This window comes from Mobula birostris, chromosome 16 (assembly GCF_030028105.1).
Source record: "Mobula birostris isolate sMobBir1 chromosome 16, sMobBir1.hap1, whole genome shotgun sequence".
Classification (NCBI taxonomy): Eukaryota; Metazoa; Chordata; class Chondrichthyes; order Myliobatiformes; family Myliobatidae; genus Mobula; species Mobula birostris.
The window spans coordinates 78,722,588-78,743,578 of record NC_092385.1 but is presented as its reverse complement, the minus strand read 5'-3'; the positions used below and the strand labels follow the sequence as shown (position 1 = coordinate 78,743,578).

The following is a 20,991-nucleotide window of genomic DNA, read 5'->3' as shown; positions in this document are numbered from 1 at the left end:
CTCCCCCAACCCTCCTACTCTGATTTCTCATCTTTTTCTTCCCCAGTCCTGATGAAACGACTTGTCCCAAAACGGCTACTGTTTACTCTTTTCCATAGATGCTGCCTATTGGATTTCCATCATCTGCAGTCTTTTGTGTATTTGTAATGAGAATGTGTTCACACTAAGGTAGAGATGAAGTGATGAACCAGCACCTCCTTTATTCAAGCACTCAACTAACAACAAACTCACAGTGTCTGGATGCGACAATGCATCAATACTGATAGGCAGGTGGACTCGCTGATTTCTACCACGGCTAAAGCGTAGTTGATGCATTGTGAAAATCAGAAAGCTGCAGGGCTTGCCTTCACGGTTAGGGCACAAAATATAAAAATTGGGAAGTTACTTTGCAACATCTTAGTAAACATTGATTAGACTGTACTTGATAAATTGTGTATATTTCTGGCTGCTGTACTATATGAAGTGTGTGTTTAGATTGGAGAGTGCGCAGAGGAGCTTCATGGGGATTGGGCAACTTCAGTTTTGGGGAGCTATTGGATGGGCTGGTCCTGTTTCCTCAGGAGCAACGGAGCTTGGTGAGCCACCTGATAGAGATATAGAAGGTTGTCTGAGGTATAGGTATGTTAAATAGTCAGAATCTTTGTCTAATGATAGAGATAGCAAAAGCAAGAGGGAAGGGGCTTCAGATGAGGAGTTGTAAATGGGACTTGAGGGAGAAATGTATTTTATATAAAGAGTGATTGATATCTGCATCTCATTGCCAGAGAAGGTGGTGAAGTCAAATATATTTAAGGAGAATTTTGACGGGCACTTAAATAGGCATCTTGAAGGATAAGCACCTAATCTGGATGAATAAGGTTAGTGTTTCTTGTTGGGCACTGGTAGCCTAGAGGTTAACGTGACACTATTAAAGCTCAGGGTGTCGGAGCTCTCAGCTCAATCCCGGCATCCTCTGAATCGAATCTCTGTAATCCTCCCCTTGGAATGCATAGGTTTTCCCCGAGTGCTCTGATTTCCTCCCACAGTCCAGCGATGTACCAGGTAGGTTAATTGGTCATTGTAAGTTGTCCCGTGGTTACGTTAGGCTTAAACTGGAAGGGTGGTCGGGGGTTGCTGGAGCAGTGCGGTTCAAAGAGCTGAGAGGGCCTATTGGTGATAGATCTCTAAATAAAATAAGACTCAATGACTCTAACCCAAAAGGTAACTTCTCTCATCCTAAAGTGGTGTTCACAACTGTTTTATTCTGCAACAGTGGAAGTTGGTGTTAATGAATGGCTTAGCCTACAATTGAACAATGTGTAACTGGATTGATTACTCCTTCATTTTTCTAATGATGCTGTATCAAGAGTTAGAAATATAAATTGTGTATAAATATAAATACAAAAGTAATCTTATAAAACACAAGGTGCAAGTAACTGCGATATACATAAACTGACTGCATGTACATGAAGTGATATGAGGTGATGTGGAATGGTAGAGAGGGTGGTCTGTGCCATATAATTGCACGAGGACCTGCAACTGTAATACCCAGCCATATTGAATCAGCTTTCTGGAGGAAGGCCTCTTGTCTCTCCATATCACCTGTCCGTTACCTTCTTATCTGTGGGGAGCTGGTATGTTCTTCCCTGTGACCATGTGGTTTCTTTGGGGTGCTGTGCCTTCTTTCCATATCCCAGGTTAATTGCCCACTGTAAATGACCTCTAACACGTGGGTGTGATAGGTGATGAAAATGTGAGGAAAATAAAAAGTGGAATTAATGTATGATTAACTTAATAGGTGGCGGACAATATACATGGACTTAATGAGTCAAAAGGCCTGTTTCCTTGCTTTTCAGAGGTAGATCCAGGAAGGTGGAATCTGGAGGACAGGAGGCCTGGAGGCATCCTGATGAAAGGTCTTGCCCCAAAATGTTGACTGTTTATTCTTTTTCATAGATCCTGCATGGCTTTTTGAGTTCCTCCAGGATTTTATGTGTTTTGCCCTGTCCCACGGTTTGAGGCTTGTTTGTGTGTTTGAGAGGGTGAGAACGGGGCCTGTTTTGCGATTGTTGTCTTGCTTTGTTTGGTTCTTTTTGCTACTGTTTGTGCTGTTCTGTGTTGTGTTGAACACAGGACACTGTGTGCTTCAGCCTACCATGAGGTACCTTGTCAGGTACCTTACTGAAGTACAAGGTTCAATTCCACATGGCTGGCTCATTCAGAAAGTTAAGAGGCATGGAATGCAGGGAAACATGACTGGATAAATTTAGAATTGGCTTGCTCACAGAAGACAGAGGGTTGTAGCAGATGGAGCATATTCTGCCTGGAGGACTGTGACTAGTGGTTTTCCATAGGGACCAATTCTGGGACCCCTACTCTTTGTGATCTTTACAGTACAAGAGATTCTGATGAGGAAGTGGAAGGGTGGGTTAGTAAGTTTGCAGATGACACGAAGATTGGTGGAGTTGTGGATAGTGTAGAAGGTTGTCACTGGTGACAACAGGACATTGACAGGAGGCACTGCTGGACTGTGAAATGGCAGCTGGAGTTCAATCTGGAAAAGTGTGAAGAGATATACTTTAGAAGGGCAAAGTTGAAGGTAGAGTACAGGATTAATGGCAGCATTCTTAGCTGTGTGGAAGAACAGAGGGATCTGGGGGTCCAAGTCCGTAGAATCCTCAAAACTGCCAAGCCAGTTAATACGGTGGTTATGAAGGCCTATGGTACGTTGACCTTCATTAGTTGAAGGATCGAGTTCAAGAGCTGTAAGGTAATATGGCACCCTTTTGATCACTACGGAGAAGGGAACTGTGAGCGGCCTAGCGCTGTGTGGCTCACTGTGACAGGCGGGTAGGCCTCTGCCTTGTGTGGCGACCCTCTGTCCCACTCTTTTGATGAATGTCAGTGATATTGGAAGACGGCATCGTGGTTCTGCATTTACGGATTGGATTATTGCGTTAATGGACTGTGGACTTTTTCCAGACTTATGGTTTGTGTTTGTTAGTGCCTGCTTCATTTTCTGTTTTGTTGTGCGAGGGGAGGGGGTTTGGGGGTTGATGTTTTGTTAGTGTTCAGTGTTCTGTGTGGGGAGGGGTTGCTTTTCGGGGGGGGGGGGTGTCGATGTTCCTGTTCTGTTTTGCAGGAGGATAGGGGTTTTGGGGGAGGGCTTTGATGATCGGGATGCCATTTGTTTTCGTATGGGAAGTTTCTCTCTGAATGACTTTCATGTGGTTTGTATTGAGGCTCTCTGGAGAAGGGGGATTTCAGAGCTGTATATGGGTACACGCTTTGACAATAAATGAGCCTTGGAACCGCTTTACAACTCCGGTTGGACCATACTTGGAGTATTGTGCTCAGTCTTGGTTAGCTCATTATAGGAATTATGCGGAAGCTTTAGAGAGGGTGCAGAGGAGATTTACCAGAATACAGCCTGGATTAGAGAGTATGCTTTATAGGGAAATGTTGAGTAAGCTAAGACTTTTCTTCTTGGAGGAAAAGAGGATGAGGGGTGACTCGATAGAGGTGTATAAGATGATAAGATGCACAGATAGAGTGGACAGCAGGCACCTTCACCCGGGATGGAAATAGTTAAGATGGGAGGACATAATAAGTATAGAGGGGATGTCAGAGGTTGTTTTATTCTCTCATGGAACGCGCTGCCAGGGGTGGTGGTAAAGGCAGATACATTAAGGACAGTTAAAGACTATTAAATAGGCATATGGATGAAAGAAAAGTGGAGGGCAATGTAGGAGGGAAGTGTTAGGTTGATCTTGGAGTAGGTTAAAATGCTGGCACAAGGACCTGTACTCTGTTCTAATATTCTATGTTTTCTGTTCCATGTAAACCAATATGTACTGCCCTAGCTTCGTTAATAATCTTTATGGCCTACCTCATTCAATGCTGATTGTCCCTAATGAAGCCGTACTTTTCTAAATGCACGTAAATTCAATCCCAAAGATTTTCTCTATAGCCTCCCTACCACATGATGTGAGGCTCACCGGCCTATAACTTCCTGGTTTATTGTTTTGTCCTTTCTTGGACAGAGCACCAACATTGGCTACTCCCCAGTCTTCCAGGACCTCACATGCTGCTAGTGAGGATATTGAGATTTATCCACCTTAATGGTCTTTAAGAAACCCAGAACCATGATCTCAAAATGCTCTAACAGATTAGCATGCTCCATGTAGCTCACACTGTCAACCATTCCCTTCTCCTTGGTGAATACCGATGCAAACTTGTCAGTTAGTACTTTGTCCACATCCTCTGACTCTAAGCATAGTTTCCCTCCTAATCTCTCCTTGGTTATCCTCTTGTTTTTGAAGTAAAATGCCTTGGAATTCTCTTTAACCCTACAAGCTAAGAAAATTTCTTGGCCTCCTTTGCCCGCTAGAACGTAGAATACAAAACAGTACAGCGCAGGAACTAGCCCTTCGACCCACAATTCCCTTCGGGGGACAACGGCGCCCAGCGGTGACTCTTTTGCTTGCATCTTCGGAAACAGCTCCATGTCCATCTTTAATATCTCTATTTTTCCCTTTCAGGGTTCTTTTGAAGACCCTGACCTGGAGTTACATGCTGACTTCGGTTCTTTGCAGGAATGGGACCTGCTCTTGGTGCCTCACGACTGGTTGCTATTCGATATACCAAGGACGCAGCCTAGAAGACTAGCACGCCTTCAGGGTTCTGGGATTTCGTGGCTCTGGAGGCGGGCAGACTCGAGGTTGGTGCCTCCCTCAGGAAACTGGTGTGTTGTGGGAGTACATGGAGGATCGAAAGCAGCTGGCTGCTGGCTGCGTTCTCCGAGACCCAAGTTCTTTGGCTACAGAGCTTGGAAAAAGCAATGCAACAGACTTCTAACATGGTAAATCAGCCAGTTGTTTGTTATGTCTCCCCTCTCACTGTGAAACAGGGACACCCCCTTCTCCCTTATTAGGGAGAGAGAGAGAGCCTGTGGTATGTCAAACTACAGGGTGAACGAGTAGTCTTTGGGGTACTGCAAGTCTGTGTCTTTATTGATGCTTTGCTGCACGTTTGAGTGCTCAGTGGGGGAAAGGAAGCAACCCAAGTTTGTCCAATGTCTCCTTACAGCCTACACCATCTAATCCAAGCAGCACCTTGGCAAACTACTTCTGTAACCTTTCGGAATCTTCAGCGTCCTTTCTTTAACTGAGCAATCAGAAACGCACACAATTCTACAGGTGTGCTTAAACAAAGTTTTATACAGCTGCAACTGGACTTTCTTACTGTTATATTCAGTTTCTCAATTAACGAAGTGAAGCATGCCATCTGCCTCCTTTAACACCCAATATACTTGTGTGGCCACTGTCAGGGAGTTATGGACAAGGATCGAGAGACTACTCTGTATATCAGTGCAGTTACCAGAAGTGTCTCGCTATTATGATGTATTTCATCCTTACATTTGACTTCCCAAAGTGCAATACCTCACTCTTTCCCAGATTAAACTCCATCTGTCATTTCTCTGCCCATACAACACTGTAAGGGGTAGGAGCAGAATTAGGCCATTCAGCCCATCAAGTCTGCTTCACCATTCAATCTTGGTTGATATATCATCCCTCTCAACCCCATTCTCCTGCCTTCTCTGTAATCTTTGACACCCTTAGTAATCAAGAACTTAACAACCTTCGCTTTAAATTTACTCAATGATTTGGCCTCCTTGGCCATCTGTGGTAAAGAATTCCATAGATTCACCATCCCCAAGCTAAAGAAATTCCTCCTAATCTCTGTTCTAAAGAGACGTCCTTCTATCCTGAGGTTGTGCTATTTTGCTGTAGCCTCTGATAAACTTAAACATTTGTATAAGGTCCTTTGACATTCTCCTTTGTTGAAAGGAATAAAGAAATAACCTGAATAACCTCTCTCTATAACTTAGGCCCTCTAGGTATGGCAACATCCTTGTAAATCTTTTCTGCACTCTTTCCAGTTTAACCACATCTTTCCTATAACAGGGTGACCAAAACTGCAAACACACATTGTGGCCTCACCAACAATTGACACAACGGCAACATAGTGATCTGGTTGATGAAACACCATTTTTTAACCGCCTGTCTAACAATGATGTCGCTTCCAATGAACAACGTACTTGTAGTACAGACACAAAATGCTGAAGGAACTCAGCAGGTCAGGCAGCGTCTATGGAGAGAAATAACTCCCATCCACCGTTTGTTTCTACTTCCTACCCAAGATCTTGACTGTCCAGGGAAGTCCATTGTCTCTGCCTGCTCCCGACTGACTGCATACCACGACTCCATTCTCTCCTCCTTGGTTTAGTCACTTCCCGCCTACATCTGAGACACTTCACATACTCTTGATCTCCTCACTAACTTTCAGTTCCCTGGCCCTGGCTGCCTCATTTTCATCATGGATGTCCAGTCCCTATACACACCTGTTCCCCATCAAGAAGGCCTTAAAGTTTTCCACTTTTTTCTCAACAAAATACCTAACCAATTCCCCTCCACCACCACCCTCCTCCATCTGGCAGAACTGGACCTCACCCCGAACAAATTCTTCTTCGGTTCCTCCCACTTCTCCAGACTCAAGGGGTAGCCATGGTCACCTGTATGGGCCTCAGCTATGCCTGCCTTTTTGCTGGCTATGTGGAACAGTTCATGCTCCAAGCCTTCCATGGTAGTGCTCCCCAACTCTTCTAGCATTACATTGAAGACTGCATTGGTGCTGCTTCATGCACCCATGCTGAGCTCATCTCTCTTATCAACTTTGCCTCCATCTTGCACCCTGCCCCTAAATTCACATGGTCCATTTCTGATGCCTCCCCCTCCCTCTCTTTCTCAATCTCTCTGTCTCCATCTCTGGAGACAAACTATCTCTTGGCATCTTTTACAAACCTACCGATATCCATGGGTATCTTGACTATACATCTTTCCATCCTGTCTCCTATAAAAATGCTATTCCCTTTTCTCAGTTCCTTCACCACCACCACATCTGCTCCCAGGATGAGGCTTTCCATTCCAGGACATCAGCGATGTCCTCTTTCTTCAAAAAATGTAGTTTCCCTTTCTCCACCATTGATGCTGTCCTCACCTGCATCTCCTCCATTTCCCAGACATCCACAGTCACCCCATCTTCCTGCCATCTTAACAAACCTAGAGTTCCTCTTGTCCTCATCTACCAGCCCATGAGCCTCCTCATTCAACATATCATTCTCTGCAGCATCCGCTCAAACACATGGCAGATCCTACCACCAAACACATCTTTACCTCTCTTCACCCCACCCCCCCACCCCTGCACAAGGATCATTCCCTCTGTGACTCCCTTATCCAATCATCCCTCCCCATTAATCTCTCTCCTGGCAAGCAACCAAAACACTACACCTGCCCATTTGCCTCCTCCCTCACCTCCATTCAGGGTCCCAAACAGCCCTTCCAGGTGTGGCAACACTTCACCTGCAAATCTGTTGGGGTCGTCTCATGTGAGCAGTGCTTCCAGTGCAGCCTCCTCTACACTGGTGAAACTCAGCATAAGCTGGGGGCCACTTTGCCCACTCCATCCACCCAGTGGAATTTTCCATTGACCAACCATTTTAATTCTTATCATCATTTCCATTCTGACATGTTGGTTCATGGCCTCCTCTTTTGCCACAATGAGGCCATTGTCAGGGTGAAGGAGCAACACTTTATATTCCATCTGGGTAGCCTCTAACCTGATGGCATGAATATCATTTTCTCCTTCCAGTGATTTTTTTCCCTCCCCCATCCGTCTTTTTTCATTCCCTGTTGTGGCCTCTTGCTACTTGTTCTCATGTGGCTATCACCTACCCATGGTGCCCCTCCTTCTTCACCTTTCTCCCATGATCCACTCTCCTTTCCTATTAGATAACTTCTTCTCCAGCCCTTTATCTTTTCTCTTTTCCCACCCACCTGGCTTCAGCTATCACCTTCTAGCTAGTCCTCATCTCCCTCTCCCAATCTTTTTATTCTGGCAACTTCCCCTTTCCTTTCTAGTCCTGATGAAAGGTCTTGGCCTGAAACAACAACAGTTTAATCATCTGCATAGAGGCTGCGTGACCTGCCAAGTTTTTCCAGCATTTTGTGTCTGTTGCTCTGGAAGAATTTCTAGTATCTGCAGAATCTCTTGTATTTATGAGTGGAACTAACAGTCAGATGGTAATATATAGTGGCTCAATTAAAGATGTACTATTTTCACAAAATCAAGTAAAAATGATTGAGGATTTTAGTTTGGAGAAGATATAATTAACTTACTTGGTGGATGAACTATAGCTGAACTTCTAGCTTGGAATTTACCTGAAAAAACAAATAAAATTATTAGGCAACACACATCAAAGTTGCTGGTGAACGCAGCAGGCCAGGCAGCATCTCTAGGAAGAGGTGCAGTCGACGTTTCAGGCCGAGACCCTTTGTCAGGACTAACTGAAGGAAGAGTGAGTAAGGGATTTGAAAGTTGGAGGGGGAGGGGGAGATCCAAAATGATAGAAGACAGGAGGGGGAGGGATGGAGCCAAGAGCTGGACAGGTGATAGACAAAAGGGATACGAGAGGATCATGGGACAGGAGGTCCGGGAAGAAAGACAAGGGGGGGGGGCCGGACCCAGAGGATGGGCAAGGGGTATAGTCAGAGGGACAGTGGGAGAAAAAGGAGAGTGAGAGAAAGAATGTGTGTATAAAAATAAGTAACAGATGGGGTACGAGGGGGAGGTGGGGCATTAGCGGAAGTTAGAGAAGTCGATGTTCATGCCATCAGGTTGGAGGCTACCCAGATGGAATATAAGGTGTTGTTCCTCCAACCTGAGTGTGGCTTCATCTTTACAGTAGAGGAGGCCGTAGATAGACATGTCAGAATGGGAATGGGATGTGGAATTAAAATGTGTGGCCACTGGGAGATCCTGCTTTCTCTGGCGGACAGAGCGTAGGTGTTCAGCAAAGCGGTCTCCCAGTCTGCGTCGGCAAAGCAGTCTCCCATGTGTAAGTGCCATTTCCTTATTACTTTCAAGCTTACTTAGTTCTTGTTAAGTAACACTTTCCTTTGGTACAAGAGATTCTCCAGATGCTGGAAATCCAGAGCAATGCACACAAAGTGTTGGAGGAACCCAGCAGGTCAGGCAGCATCTATGGAGAAAACAATGTCCTGATGAAGGCTTGTGGCCGAAAAACTTGACTCTTTATTTTCTTCGACAGATGTTGCCTAACCTGCTGAGTTCCTTCAGTATTTCATGTGTACTGCTCAAGATTTCTAGCATCTACAGAATCTCTTGCGTCCATGTTCTTGTACTCTCAGGTCCCTCTGTTCTATTACACTCCTTAGTGTCCAAACATTCATAGTACAAGTTGTATGCTGGTTTGACATCCAAAATGGATCAACTCACATTTATCTGTACTGAAATCCGATTGTCTGTATTGACATCACCTTTCTTACATTTGACCTCTATCCTTATATAGACTCATTGGATAATCCCCATTATGCCCCCGAGTCCATCTGTGATATTGTCCTTGATTTGTAGTCCCTGTTGAAGGTAAGATTAAAATTTGTTTCAAAAAACTTACTTGCTTTTCCTCTTCTGGTCATGAGTTGTCTTTCTGGCTGGATCACTTCTGAAAGGGAATGAAAATATATCAAATCAAATTTCAATATCATTCAAACCATACATGGATACAGCTGAATGACACAGCGTTCCCCTGCGACCAAGGTGCAAAATATTCAAAATAGCAAACAACAAATTCAACATAGTAAGCAAAGAAGCATATTCACTTGAAAAAAAACGTATGAAGTCCAAGACGCAGAGTGACAATGTCCAGCAATCAATGGTACAGTTTGTGTACAGTTCCCTAGCAGTGTGCAGATGCACAAAATTCATATCCTTTATATATATGGCTAGTTATATCATATTTCTGCATTTTGTGAGCAGCTTCTGCCCACAGAATATTAAGTAGCCTTGTGTCATCTTTTAAAGAACCATGTTAGTATGAACAAGTAGATATCAAATTTTAAATGTAATTTGGAAATTCTCCATTAGATAACTGCCCCTTTTCCTCCTCACAGATCAATCATTGTTAATCCTATACAAGCCATGGATTGGCAATTGCTTGAATCCATGTCTTTTTTTTCAAATTTGACTAGATTCTTGGCCTCAACTAAATATCACAACTCTCTCTCATCCCTGCTGCGCCTGATAACCCTGTGATCTCGGCCTCAGAGACCAATGTTAGACTGTCTTTAAAGAGATTGAACATTTGTTAGGCAGAAAGTCCAAATGGGGTACCTGGTAAGGCTCTGAAAACCTGTGCCAACCAACTAGTGGGAATATTCAAGGACATTTTCAGCCTCTCACTGCCACGGGCGGAAGTTCTCACTTGCTTCAAAAAGGCAACAATTATACCAGTGCCTAAGAAGAATAATGTGAGCTGCCTTAATGACTATCGCCCGGTAGCACTGACATCTACAGTGATGAAATGCTTTGAGAGGTTGTTCATGACTAGACTGAACTCCTGCCTCAGCAAGGACCTGGACCCATTGCAATTTGCCTATCACCACAATAGGTCAATGGCAGATGCAATCTCAATGGCTCTCCACGTGGCTTTAGACCACCTGGACAACACAAACACCTACGTCAGGATGCTGTTCTTCGACTATAACTCAGCATTTGATACCATCATTCCCACAATCCTGATCGAGAAGTTGCAGAACCGGGGCCTCTGTACCTCCCTCTGCAATTGGATCCTCAACTTCCTAACCAGAAGACCACAATCTGTGCAGATTGGTGATAACATATCCTCCTCGCTGACAATTCAACACTGGCACACCTCAGGGGTATGTGCTTAGCCCACTGCTCTACTCTCTCTATACACATGACTATGTGGCTAGGCATCGCTCAAATACCATCTATAAATTTGCTGACGATACAACCATTGTTAGTCGAATCTCAGGTGGTGATGAGAGGGTGTACAGGAGTGAGATATGCCAACTAGTGGAGTGGTGCCACAGCAACAACCTGGCACTCAATGTCAGTAAGACGAAAGAGCTGATTGTGGACTTCAGGAAGGGTAAGATGAAGGAGCACATACCAATCCTCATAGAGGGATCAGAAGTGGAGAGAGTGAGCAGTTTCAGGTTCCTGAGTGTCAAGATCTCTGAGGATCTAACCTGGTCCCAACATATCAGTGTGGGTATAAAGAAGGCAAGACAGCAGCTATACCTTATTAGGAGTTTGAAGAGATTTGGCATGTCAACACATACACTCAAAAACTTCTACGGTTGTACCGTGGAGAGCATTCTGACAGGCTGCATCACTGTCTGGTTTCGGGGGGTGCTGCTGCACAAGGACCGAAAGAAGCTGCAGGAGGTTGTAAATGTAATCAGTTCCACCTTGGGCACTAGCCTACAAAGTACCTAGGGCACCTTTAGGAAGCGGTGTCTCAGAAAGGCGCCACACATGAGGCTGCTTAACAAGATAAAATCCTGTGGCATTACAGGGAAGATACTGGCATGGATAGAGGAATGGCTGACAGGCAGGAGGCAACGAGTGAGAATAAAGGGGGCCTTTTCTGGTTGGCTGCCAGTAACTAGTGGTGTTCCTCTGGGGTCAGTATTGGGACCTCTACTTTTCATATTGTTTGTCAGTTATTTAGATCGTGAAATTCATGGCTTTGTGGCAAAGTCTGCAGATGTTATGAGGACAGGAGGAGGGGTAGGTAGCGGTGTCTCAGAAAGGCAGCGTCCATTATTAAAGACCTCCAGCACCCAGGGCATGTCCTTTTCTCACTGTTACCATCAGGTAGGAGATACAGAAGCCTGAAGGCACACACTCAGTGATTCAGGAACAGCTTCTTTCCCTCTGCCATCCGATTCCTAAATGGACATTGAAGCTTTGGACACTACCTCACTTTTTTTTAATATACAGTATTTCTGTTTTTGCACGTTTGTTTTAATCTAATCAATATACATCATTGATTTACTTGTTTGTTTATCATTATTGTTTTATTTTATTTATTACTGTATTATTTTTTTCTCCCTGCTAGATTATGTATTGCATTGAACTGCTGCTAAGTTAACAAATTTCACGTCACATGCCTGACCTGATTCTGATTGTGAAAAACTGTATATTCCAATTGAACCATACAAACCATCAAGCTAATTTGTGCCAACTGATTTCTCAGTCCAGCTGCTCCTCTATCTGCAGATTCAGCAGTGGTGAAGAGTATGCTTTTCATACAAGCCCTGATAGACTTGCATGAAGAAATATGGAAAGAGATTTGAACAGGACATAAATGCTTGCATGGACTGTTTGGACCGCATAGTTTGTTTTTCTACTGTAATCAAATGTGTCCTTATTAAGCAGAAACTGCAAAATTAAATTTCCCACTCTCTTTGGAAAATTAAACCGGGTATATGTGGAAACTACTGTGAAAATCTACACCCAAATAAAAAGAGGTGTCTCGGTAGTGTAGCAGTTCAACACTATTACAGCTTGGGGTGTCGGAGTTTGAAGTTCAATTCCGGTGTCCTCTGAAACAAAATTTGGTATGTTCTTCCCATGAGCATGTAGGTTTCCTTCAGGGCCTCCAGTTTCCTCTCAGAGTCCAAAGATGTACTGGTTCATAGGATAATTGGTCATTGTGATTGTCCCGTGATTAGGCTAGGGTTAAATAGGTGGGCTGCTGGGGGGCACAGCTCATTGGGCCAGTACGGCCTGGTCCACACTGTATCTCCAAACAAATTGATAAATAATACAAATGAAATAGACTTGTCTTTATCTCACTCTGTACCTACAATCCTAGAGACATTCATTACAATCCCATGAAGGTTGCTCGGGTGACTGTTCTGTTACATAACATTACACCCTTTACACTTGCACTCCTGTCAGGTACAAATCTTGCCATAGATGGTAATATGAAATGTCTTTAAATGTCAAGTTTTGAATTTCTTGAACTTTATTTCATTGGGGGTGGGGTGGGAAGGGTAAAATTGGATGGATATGGAAATCTTTAAAAAGTAGTTATTTGACAATTGACTGATCAATTAAATCTATGTGTCAACACACAATGTAACATTTTAAAATAATATAACCAGGGAAAGATTAGTTGCAGATGAAGGTAGCTTTATTCAAATCTTACCACTATCTGATGGTTTGTCAACCACAAGTGTTTCATTCCCTGAATCCTCCGGTTTTGTGACAACCATTGATGTTAGTGGTGTAACAAAACTGTACTTCAGTGAAAGTTCCAGGATTCTCTCTGTTAGCTTCTTTGATTTGCCTTTACTTGAAGAAATCCTGAACACAATTGGTAGAAATTAATTTGGCAACACGTACAATGCAATAAATACATTTACTACCATTTCTGAAACCACTTTTGATAATTGATTTTTTTTTTGTCTTTCAAGAATCAGACAACAAAATTATGATGATCATGAGCCAGTTTGCAATAGTGACTGAGACTGTTAAGATAGAGATAATGAAGCATTCACAACCAAAATATTAATTTGTCCTTTAAATACAATTGAACATTGTTCTTATTTATTATTTTCCCCTCCTCTCCTGTTCCCTACTCTGGCCTCTTACCTCTTCTCTTCATCTGCCTATTACCTCTCCCTGGTGCCCCTCCTTCCCTTTCACCCATGATCCACTCTCCTCTCCTGTCAGATTCCTTCTTCTTCAGCCTTTTACTTTTCCAACCCACTTGGCTTCACCTGTCACCATCTAGTTTGTCCTCTTTCCACTTCCCCCACAACTTTATTCCGGTATGTTCCGCCTTCCTCTGCAGTCCTAATGAAGGGTGTCAGCCTGAAACGTTCACTGTTTATTCCTTTTCATAGATGCTGCCTGACCTGCTGAGTTCCTCCAACATTTTGTATGTATTACTCTGTATTCTCAGCACCTGCATGATCTCTTGTGTTTGTATTAGCTGAACATTGTGTGTGTTTTATTTTAGAACACAGTTCCTCAGCTAACATGTTGCCAACTTTCAATTAAGGTTGTTTATTGAGAGATACGCAAACACGAGGAATTCTGCAGATGCTGGAAATTCAAGCAACACACATCAAAGTTGCTGGTGAACACAGCAGGCCAGGCAGCATCTCTAGGAAGAGGTACAGTCGACGTTTCGGGCTGAGATCCTTCGTCAGGACTAACTGAAAGAAGAGCTAGTAAGAGACCCCTCCCACTTTCAAACCTCTTACTAGCTCTTCTTTCAGTTAGTCCTGACAAAGGGTCTCGGCCTGAAACGTCAACTGTACCTCTTCCTAGAGATGCTGCCTGGCCTGCTGTGTTCACCAGCAACTTTGATGTGTGTTATTGAGAGATAAAATGTTTTTGGCTTTGTGTTCTCAGATAAAAAAAACTAGTTATTTTACCGCTGGTCTAGGAGTTGTTGTATGGTCAGGTAAGCCCATAGACGCTCAGTAAAGTCACCAAAAATGTATTGCTGTTGTTGAATAATATTCTCAGCCTCCGAGATATTCACACCAGCTTTTAAAGTCAGTTTTTCATTGCCCTGATGGAAAAATAAGGAGTTGGCTATAGCTTGTAATCAAATATTGAGAAAATAAATTACCATTAGACCATAAGACACAGGAGTAGAATTAGGCCATCTGACCCATCGAGTCTTCCCCGCCATTCAATCATGACTGATCCTTCTTTTATCTCCTCCTCAACCCCACTTCCTGGCCTTCTCTCTGTAACCTTTGATGCCATGACCAATCAAGAACTTATCAATCTCTGCCTTAAATACACCTAAAGACCTGGCCTCCACAGCTGCCTGTGGCAACACATTCCACAAATTCACCACCCTTTGGCTAAAGAAATTTCTCTGCATCTTTTTTAAAAAGGAGCCCCTCTATCCTGAGGCTGTGCCCTCTTGTCCTAGACTCTCCCAACATGGGAAACATCCTTTCCACATCTACTCTGTCTAGACCTTTCAACGTTCGAAAGGTTCCAATGAGATCCCCCCTCATCCTTCTGAATTCCAGCGAATACAGACCCAGAGCCATCAAATGTTCCTCGTATGATAACCCTTTCATTCCTTTGTTCCATTACGCACAGAATTACACTTTGTTCCATTACATACTCTCAATATTTGCAACTAACTACATCTTTAGCAGAAAAGTTAAACTGCAGTATTTTCTGTCAGTACGTCTGCCTAAGGTAATTTTGAAGATCAGCTCTTATCTTCTGTCTAGCTACATTGCAGCTGAAGTCTCAGTAATATAATCTAGCCTTTCCCTTTAGTGTCAGAATTACCATCAACTCTATTTTTCCCTTGTCACAGATTGCCTGCTGTGTTGTTGAGAACTTCTGGCAGTGCTCTGTACATCAGACTTCCAGAAGCTGCTGCATTCTGCATCTCACAATTCCAGCATTATTTTCTGGGTTTGGCTTTTCCCTCTTTTCTGTCATCTCTCGCCTCTTTCTGTTCACACTCCTCTGGGTCAGGTTAGCTATGAATGACAAACATTCACTGCTTTTTCTTTGAGACTGTCGACAGTATTTGTGCCATCTGGATCATTTCGACCTTCCCCTTTGTCCTCACCACCACCTGCTCCTCTAATCCTTCCCGTCTCACCCACCACTGCTCCTCCGCAACTTAAAATATGCTTGCTTTTTCATATTTCCAGTTTAGAAGACAACAGATCTGAAATGTTCAGTTCTATTCTTTGTCCCACAGACACTGCCTGCCCTGCTGACCAATCTCTCTGTTTTGTTTCACTGTTTACCACTTCTCGATGTCAATGTTATTTCTAACCTGCTGGATTGGATCTTCTTTGCATGCTTTTTGAGCAAGGTAGCAGAGGGCCTTTAATAGAAAGGTACCAAGATTGAGAGGTTTCAGATACACAGAGCCCAGAGAAACAAGAGCTGTCCTCTTTACAGCAGGGAATATTAAGGAAATGTGATTACGTTTTTCAAAATGTTGGAAGAGTTTGACACAATAAGTGAAGAGAAATTCTTTCCCATATCAAATTGCTTATATAAAGCAATAGGCAAAAAAAAAATTGGGAAAATGTTTACAGTTTCAAAATTTGAAAACATGGTAGAAACAGATACAATTAAAACTCAAAAGGGAATTGCCAAAAGTGTTGAGAAGTGTTGCCTTTTTGAGCTCTCGGGAAAGAAGAGCTAATGGAGGGATTCTTTCAAAAAGCTAGCAGCAGCTTCCTCTACATTGGCGAAACCCATAGCAAATTGGGGTACTACTTTGTTGAGCACTACCACTCCACCCACCAAAAACAGAATTTCCTGGTGGCCAACCACTTCAATTCCTATTCCCATTCCCATTCCAACATGTCAGTCCATGGCCTCTTCTTTTGTCACGATAAGGCAACTCTCAGGCTGGAGGAGCAACACCTTATATTTCGTCCGTGTAGCCTCCAACCTGATTGCATGACATTAATTTCACCTTCTGGTAAAATTGTTTTTTCCTTCCCCTTCCTTCTTCTCCCATTCCCCACTCTGGCCTCTTACCTCTTCTCATCTGCCTGTCATCTCCCCTGGTGCCTCACATTCTTCCCTTTCCTCCACTCTCCTGTCCTATCAGATTCCTTCCTTTCTAGCCCTTTACCTTTCCCACCCACCTGGCTTCACCTATCATCATCTGGCTAGCCTCTTTCCCCTCCCCCCCACCTTTTTTTTCTGGCATCTTCCCCCTTCCTTTCCAGTCTTGATGAAGGGCTTCAGCCTGAAAGGTCGGCTGTTTATTTATTTCCATGGATGCTGCCTGACCTGCTGATTTCCCCAGCATTTTGGGTGTGCTGCACCGGCACCACATATCGGTTGGTAGCTTAATGTGTTCCATTATTCCATGATGCTAGGAGATTTTGGTTAGGATGGTAGTAAGGACATGGAATGCCAATGGAAAATGACAGTAGTAGAACCCATTATAGTACCAATTGAAAGAGATTATGGACAAGGAGATAATAAGAGTGGAGCAGCATCATTGGGAAGCTACTGCAGGAACACTGGAAGAATAGAACATGGGACAACCTGAGCAGGAGTAGGCCTGCCTCACCTTATAAGACAATCCTAGTTGGTCTATACCAGCCTCTTCTACGGTATTTTTTTCAGTACCTCTCCGTTCACTGATTTATCAGCTACTTATCCACCTCCACTTTGAGCATTTCTAATGATCTGGCCTCCACCACACTGGGTGGAATATTCCAGTGCTTTGCCACCTACTGTGAGAAGAAATTTCTACCTAGCTCAGTTTTAAATGACCGACCCCTTATCCTGTATTTCTGTCCTCCTGTTTGAGGCACTCCCGTCAGAGAAAACATCCCAGTATCCACCCTGTCTAGCTCCACTGGGGTCTTATATGCTTGAATAAGCTTACTCCTCATTGTTCTAAACTCCAAAGAAGACAGGCCCAGTATCTCTTGGTAGGACAAACTTCTCATTCCAGGAGCTAGCCTCCTTTGTACTGCCCCCAGTGTTGTTTTTTTAAGGACCAAACCTGAACTCAGTGTTCCAGATGAGGCCCCACAAACACCCGTAAAATTGTAACACAACATCCCTATTTTTAAAATTCCAACCATTTACAATAAGGCCAAAGTACCTTTTGCCTTCTTAACTACTGCTGGATCAAAAGGCTAATTATCCACTTACTGCACCATATTGAAGGAGTCATCCAGGATATCAGTAAAGAAATTGGAACAATTGATGATAAGTACTTACGGTCTGAGCCACAATGTCTGTTGTGAGTGTTTCCAGGGATCTGTCTGAAATCCTGCCACACACAACAATTTCAGACCCATTGTAATACTGTCTGAAACTAGTTTGAGTTAATTCTGAAATAGCATTCCCTGGGTATTGCAATTCAATATCCAGAAGTAAGGGGTTTGCCACTTCATCATAAAAACCCTGTGAAGAAGAAATATTTAAATAGTTTGGCATATTCCTTCAATAATCCAAGTATCAACAAGTCTATAACTCACAAATTCCAGCTGAGCCAAAGAGGTAAAATTGTACTTGTAAAACCATTTATTTCTGATATTGAGGATGTACAACATTTTCCTACATAATTTAAGCTGCCAAGCTCACTTACAGTAGTCCTGAGGCTTTGAGGCTGATGATTAAATGAAAGACCACGAAGCAGCTGTTTACCATTTATTTGGAAGATTTGAAAGAGGGCACTGAGTGTAGCGTAGCAAAATTTGCTGATGACACTCAACTGAGTGGAAAAGCAAATTGTGCAGAGGACGTGGAGAGTCTGCAGAGGGATGTTGATAGGTTAAGTGAGTGGGCCAAGGTCTGGCAGATGGAATACAACTTTGGTAAATGCGAGATCATCCACTTTGGAAGGAATAATAGAAGAGCAGATTATTATTTAAATGGTGAAAGATTGCAGCTTGAGGAAGGATATACTGGCTTTGGAGGCAGTGCAGAGAAGGTTCACCAGGTTGATTCCAGAGATGAAGGGGTTAACCTATGAGGAGAGATTGAGTCGCCTGGGCCTATACTCTCTGAAATTCAGAAGAATGAGAGGGGATCTTGTAGAAACATACAAAATTTTGAAAGGGATAGATAAGATAGAAGTAGGAAAGTTGTTTCCATTGGTAGGTGAGATTAGAACTAGGGGACATTGCCTCAAGATTCAGGGGAGAAGATTTAGGGCGGAGATGAGAAGAAACTGTTTTTCTCAGAGAGTGGTGAATCTGTGGAATTCTCTGCCCAGGGAAGCAGTTGAGGCTTCCTCACTAAATATATTTAAGATACAGTTTGACAAAGTTTTACATAGTAGGGGAATTAAGGGTTATGGGGAAAAGGCAGGTAGATGGAGCTGAGTTTACGGACAGATCAGCCATGATCTTATTGAATGGCGGGGCAGGCTCGATGGGCCGGATGGCCCACTCCTGCTTCTATTTCTTACGTTCTTATAATGTGTTTGGATTTCCCACAAGGTAAGATGATACATATTGGATTGTTCACAAGGGATAAATGAGTTCAGGTATTGAGGGAGAATACATTAGGGTGCCATGGGAGCAAAGCAATTAGCATGAAGCTATTACAGCTCGGGGCATCGGAGTTCAATTCCAATATCAACTGCAATGAGGCTGTACGTCCTCCCTGTGGGACCTGTGGGTTTCCTCCGGATGATCCCATTTTCTCCCACAGTCCAAAGACGTAACAGTTAATTGGTCATTGTAAATTGTCCTGTGATTAGGCCAAGGTAAACTTGGTAGTATGGCTCCAAGAGGCCAAAGGCCTGTTCCGTGCTTTAGCTCAATAAATCAATAAATAAAAATAAACAGGGATGAAAGATCAGCTGACTAAGAGAAACCAGAGAGCTAGGATGAATTGACTATTCTCAGCTTGGTAAGTTATAAGCAGAAAGGTGCTGCCTGGAGAGTGATGAGGCATCAGCTATTTACAAACTATATTAGTGGGCGATCTGAAAATCTAACTAGTGGATTATTTGCTAACAATGATTTGTAACGAAGCCAGTTGTGAAGAGCACCTAAATATTTTGCAAATGGACACTAATAGGTGAGCTGAATAGACATTAATGAGTTAGGTGAATGGGCATTGATGGGTTGGGTGAATGGGCACTGATGAGTTAGGTGAATGGGCACTGATGGGTTAGGTGAATGGACACTGATGGCTTAGATGAATGAGCACTGAGGGGTTAGGTGAATAGATACTGGGGTTGGGTGAATGAGCACTGATGGGTTAGTTGAATGGGCACTGATGGGTTACATGAATGGGCATTGATGGGTTAGGTGAATGTATACCAATGGGTTAGGTGAATAGGCATTGATGGGTTAGGTGAATGGGCACTGATGGGTTAGGTGAATAGGCATTGATGGGTTAGGTGAATGGGCACTGATGGGTTAGGTGAATGGGCACTGATGGGTTAGGTGAATGGGCATAGATGGGTTAGGTGAATGGATGCTGGGGTTGGGTGAATGAGCACTGATGGGTTACATGAATGGGCATTGATAGATTAAGTGAATGTGTACCAATGGGTTAGATGAATGGGCATTCTTGCATTCAGTGAATTGAGGCGCTGATGGGTTCAGTGAATGGATACTGATGGGTTGGGTGAATGGACAGAAACCTTGCAAAAGAAGTGTAATGTTGAGAGCCTGCTTGCAAAAGCAGCATGGATCTAGGAAACAAAAAGGAATGAAAATTAAAAGTAGGGAAGTTTTGCTGCAGAGCAACTTTTAGACCTCAGCAATAGAAATTTTTATAGTTCTGCATACTCTCTTTCAGAAAGGTACAATTAAACAGTGATAATCTGGCGTCTCTGTGCTCGGAAATCCTGACGGGCAAGCTGCTGGCTCATTTGTTACTCTAAAATGTTGTCAGGGATCAATAGTACAAGCCAGAGTAACACACACAAAATGCTGGAGGAACTCAACAGGTTAGGTAGCATCTATGGAAAGGAAAGGAGTTGATGTTTTGGACTTGATGAAATGTCTTGGTTTGAAAGGCTGGCTCTTTATTCCTTTCCTGATCTCATGAGTTCCTCCAGCATTTTGTGTGTGTTGCTCTGGATTTCCAGCATCTGCAGAATCTCTTGTGTTTAAGAGTACAAGCAGGGTGTGCAGTCAGACAGGGGGTTTGAACTGAAGCCAGAGTGTGGAACAGCAAATGTAAGGAATTGAGTAGTTTTCTGATGGGAACCAGGGTCAGAATGCTCAAGTTAAAGTCACCAGATTCACTGGGCATTTTATGGCTGTGTAACAAAATAGGATGAGATAAAAGTCGGTGTGAGTATTCATAGAAGTAGCATCCAATAATGTGGAAAATTTCTGGATTATTGCAATTTCACTGTCCTTGTACTGGAAGCAGTTTGGATATGGTTCATTAGATTGATTCTTTGGATAAAGACTGCTTTTAATAGAAAAAGTTGAGCAGGTTGGGTTAGTTCATATGGGACATGGGGAAATAAAATCTAATCAGACTGAAACATGTATTATCCAAAGGAGACTTGGTAAGTTGATGCTGATATGATATTTTCCGTGGGTGTGGGTATAGGCATGGGGGGAATGGACTTGGGGTGGAATCTGTAGCTGGGGAAATATTTTG

At 43.3% G+C, this 20,991-nt stretch overlaps 1 protein-coding gene across 3 annotated transcripts in view; it reads right to left on the bottom strand.

The window, feature by feature from the left end:
• The window catches only part of LOC140211259 (inter-alpha-trypsin inhibitor heavy chain H3-like), a 129,121-nt gene that overhangs the window by 68,062 nt on the left and 40,068 nt on the right, over window positions 1-20,991 (bottom strand). For all 3 annotated transcript variants that reach the window (XM_072280935.1, XM_072280936.1, XM_072280937.1), the window contains exons 12-16: window positions 17,632-17,817; window positions 14,319-14,458; window positions 13,082-13,239; window positions 9,515-9,562; window positions 8,217-8,258 (exon numbers count right to left, since the gene is read on the bottom strand). In XM_072280935.1, coding sequence (XP_072137036.1) covers window positions 8,217-8,258; window positions 9,515-9,562; window positions 13,082-13,239; window positions 14,319-14,458; window positions 17,632-17,817 — 574 coding nt within the window. The remainder of the gene's footprint in view (window positions 1-8,216; window positions 8,259-9,514; window positions 9,563-13,081; window positions 13,240-14,318; window positions 14,459-17,631; window positions 17,818-20,991) is intronic.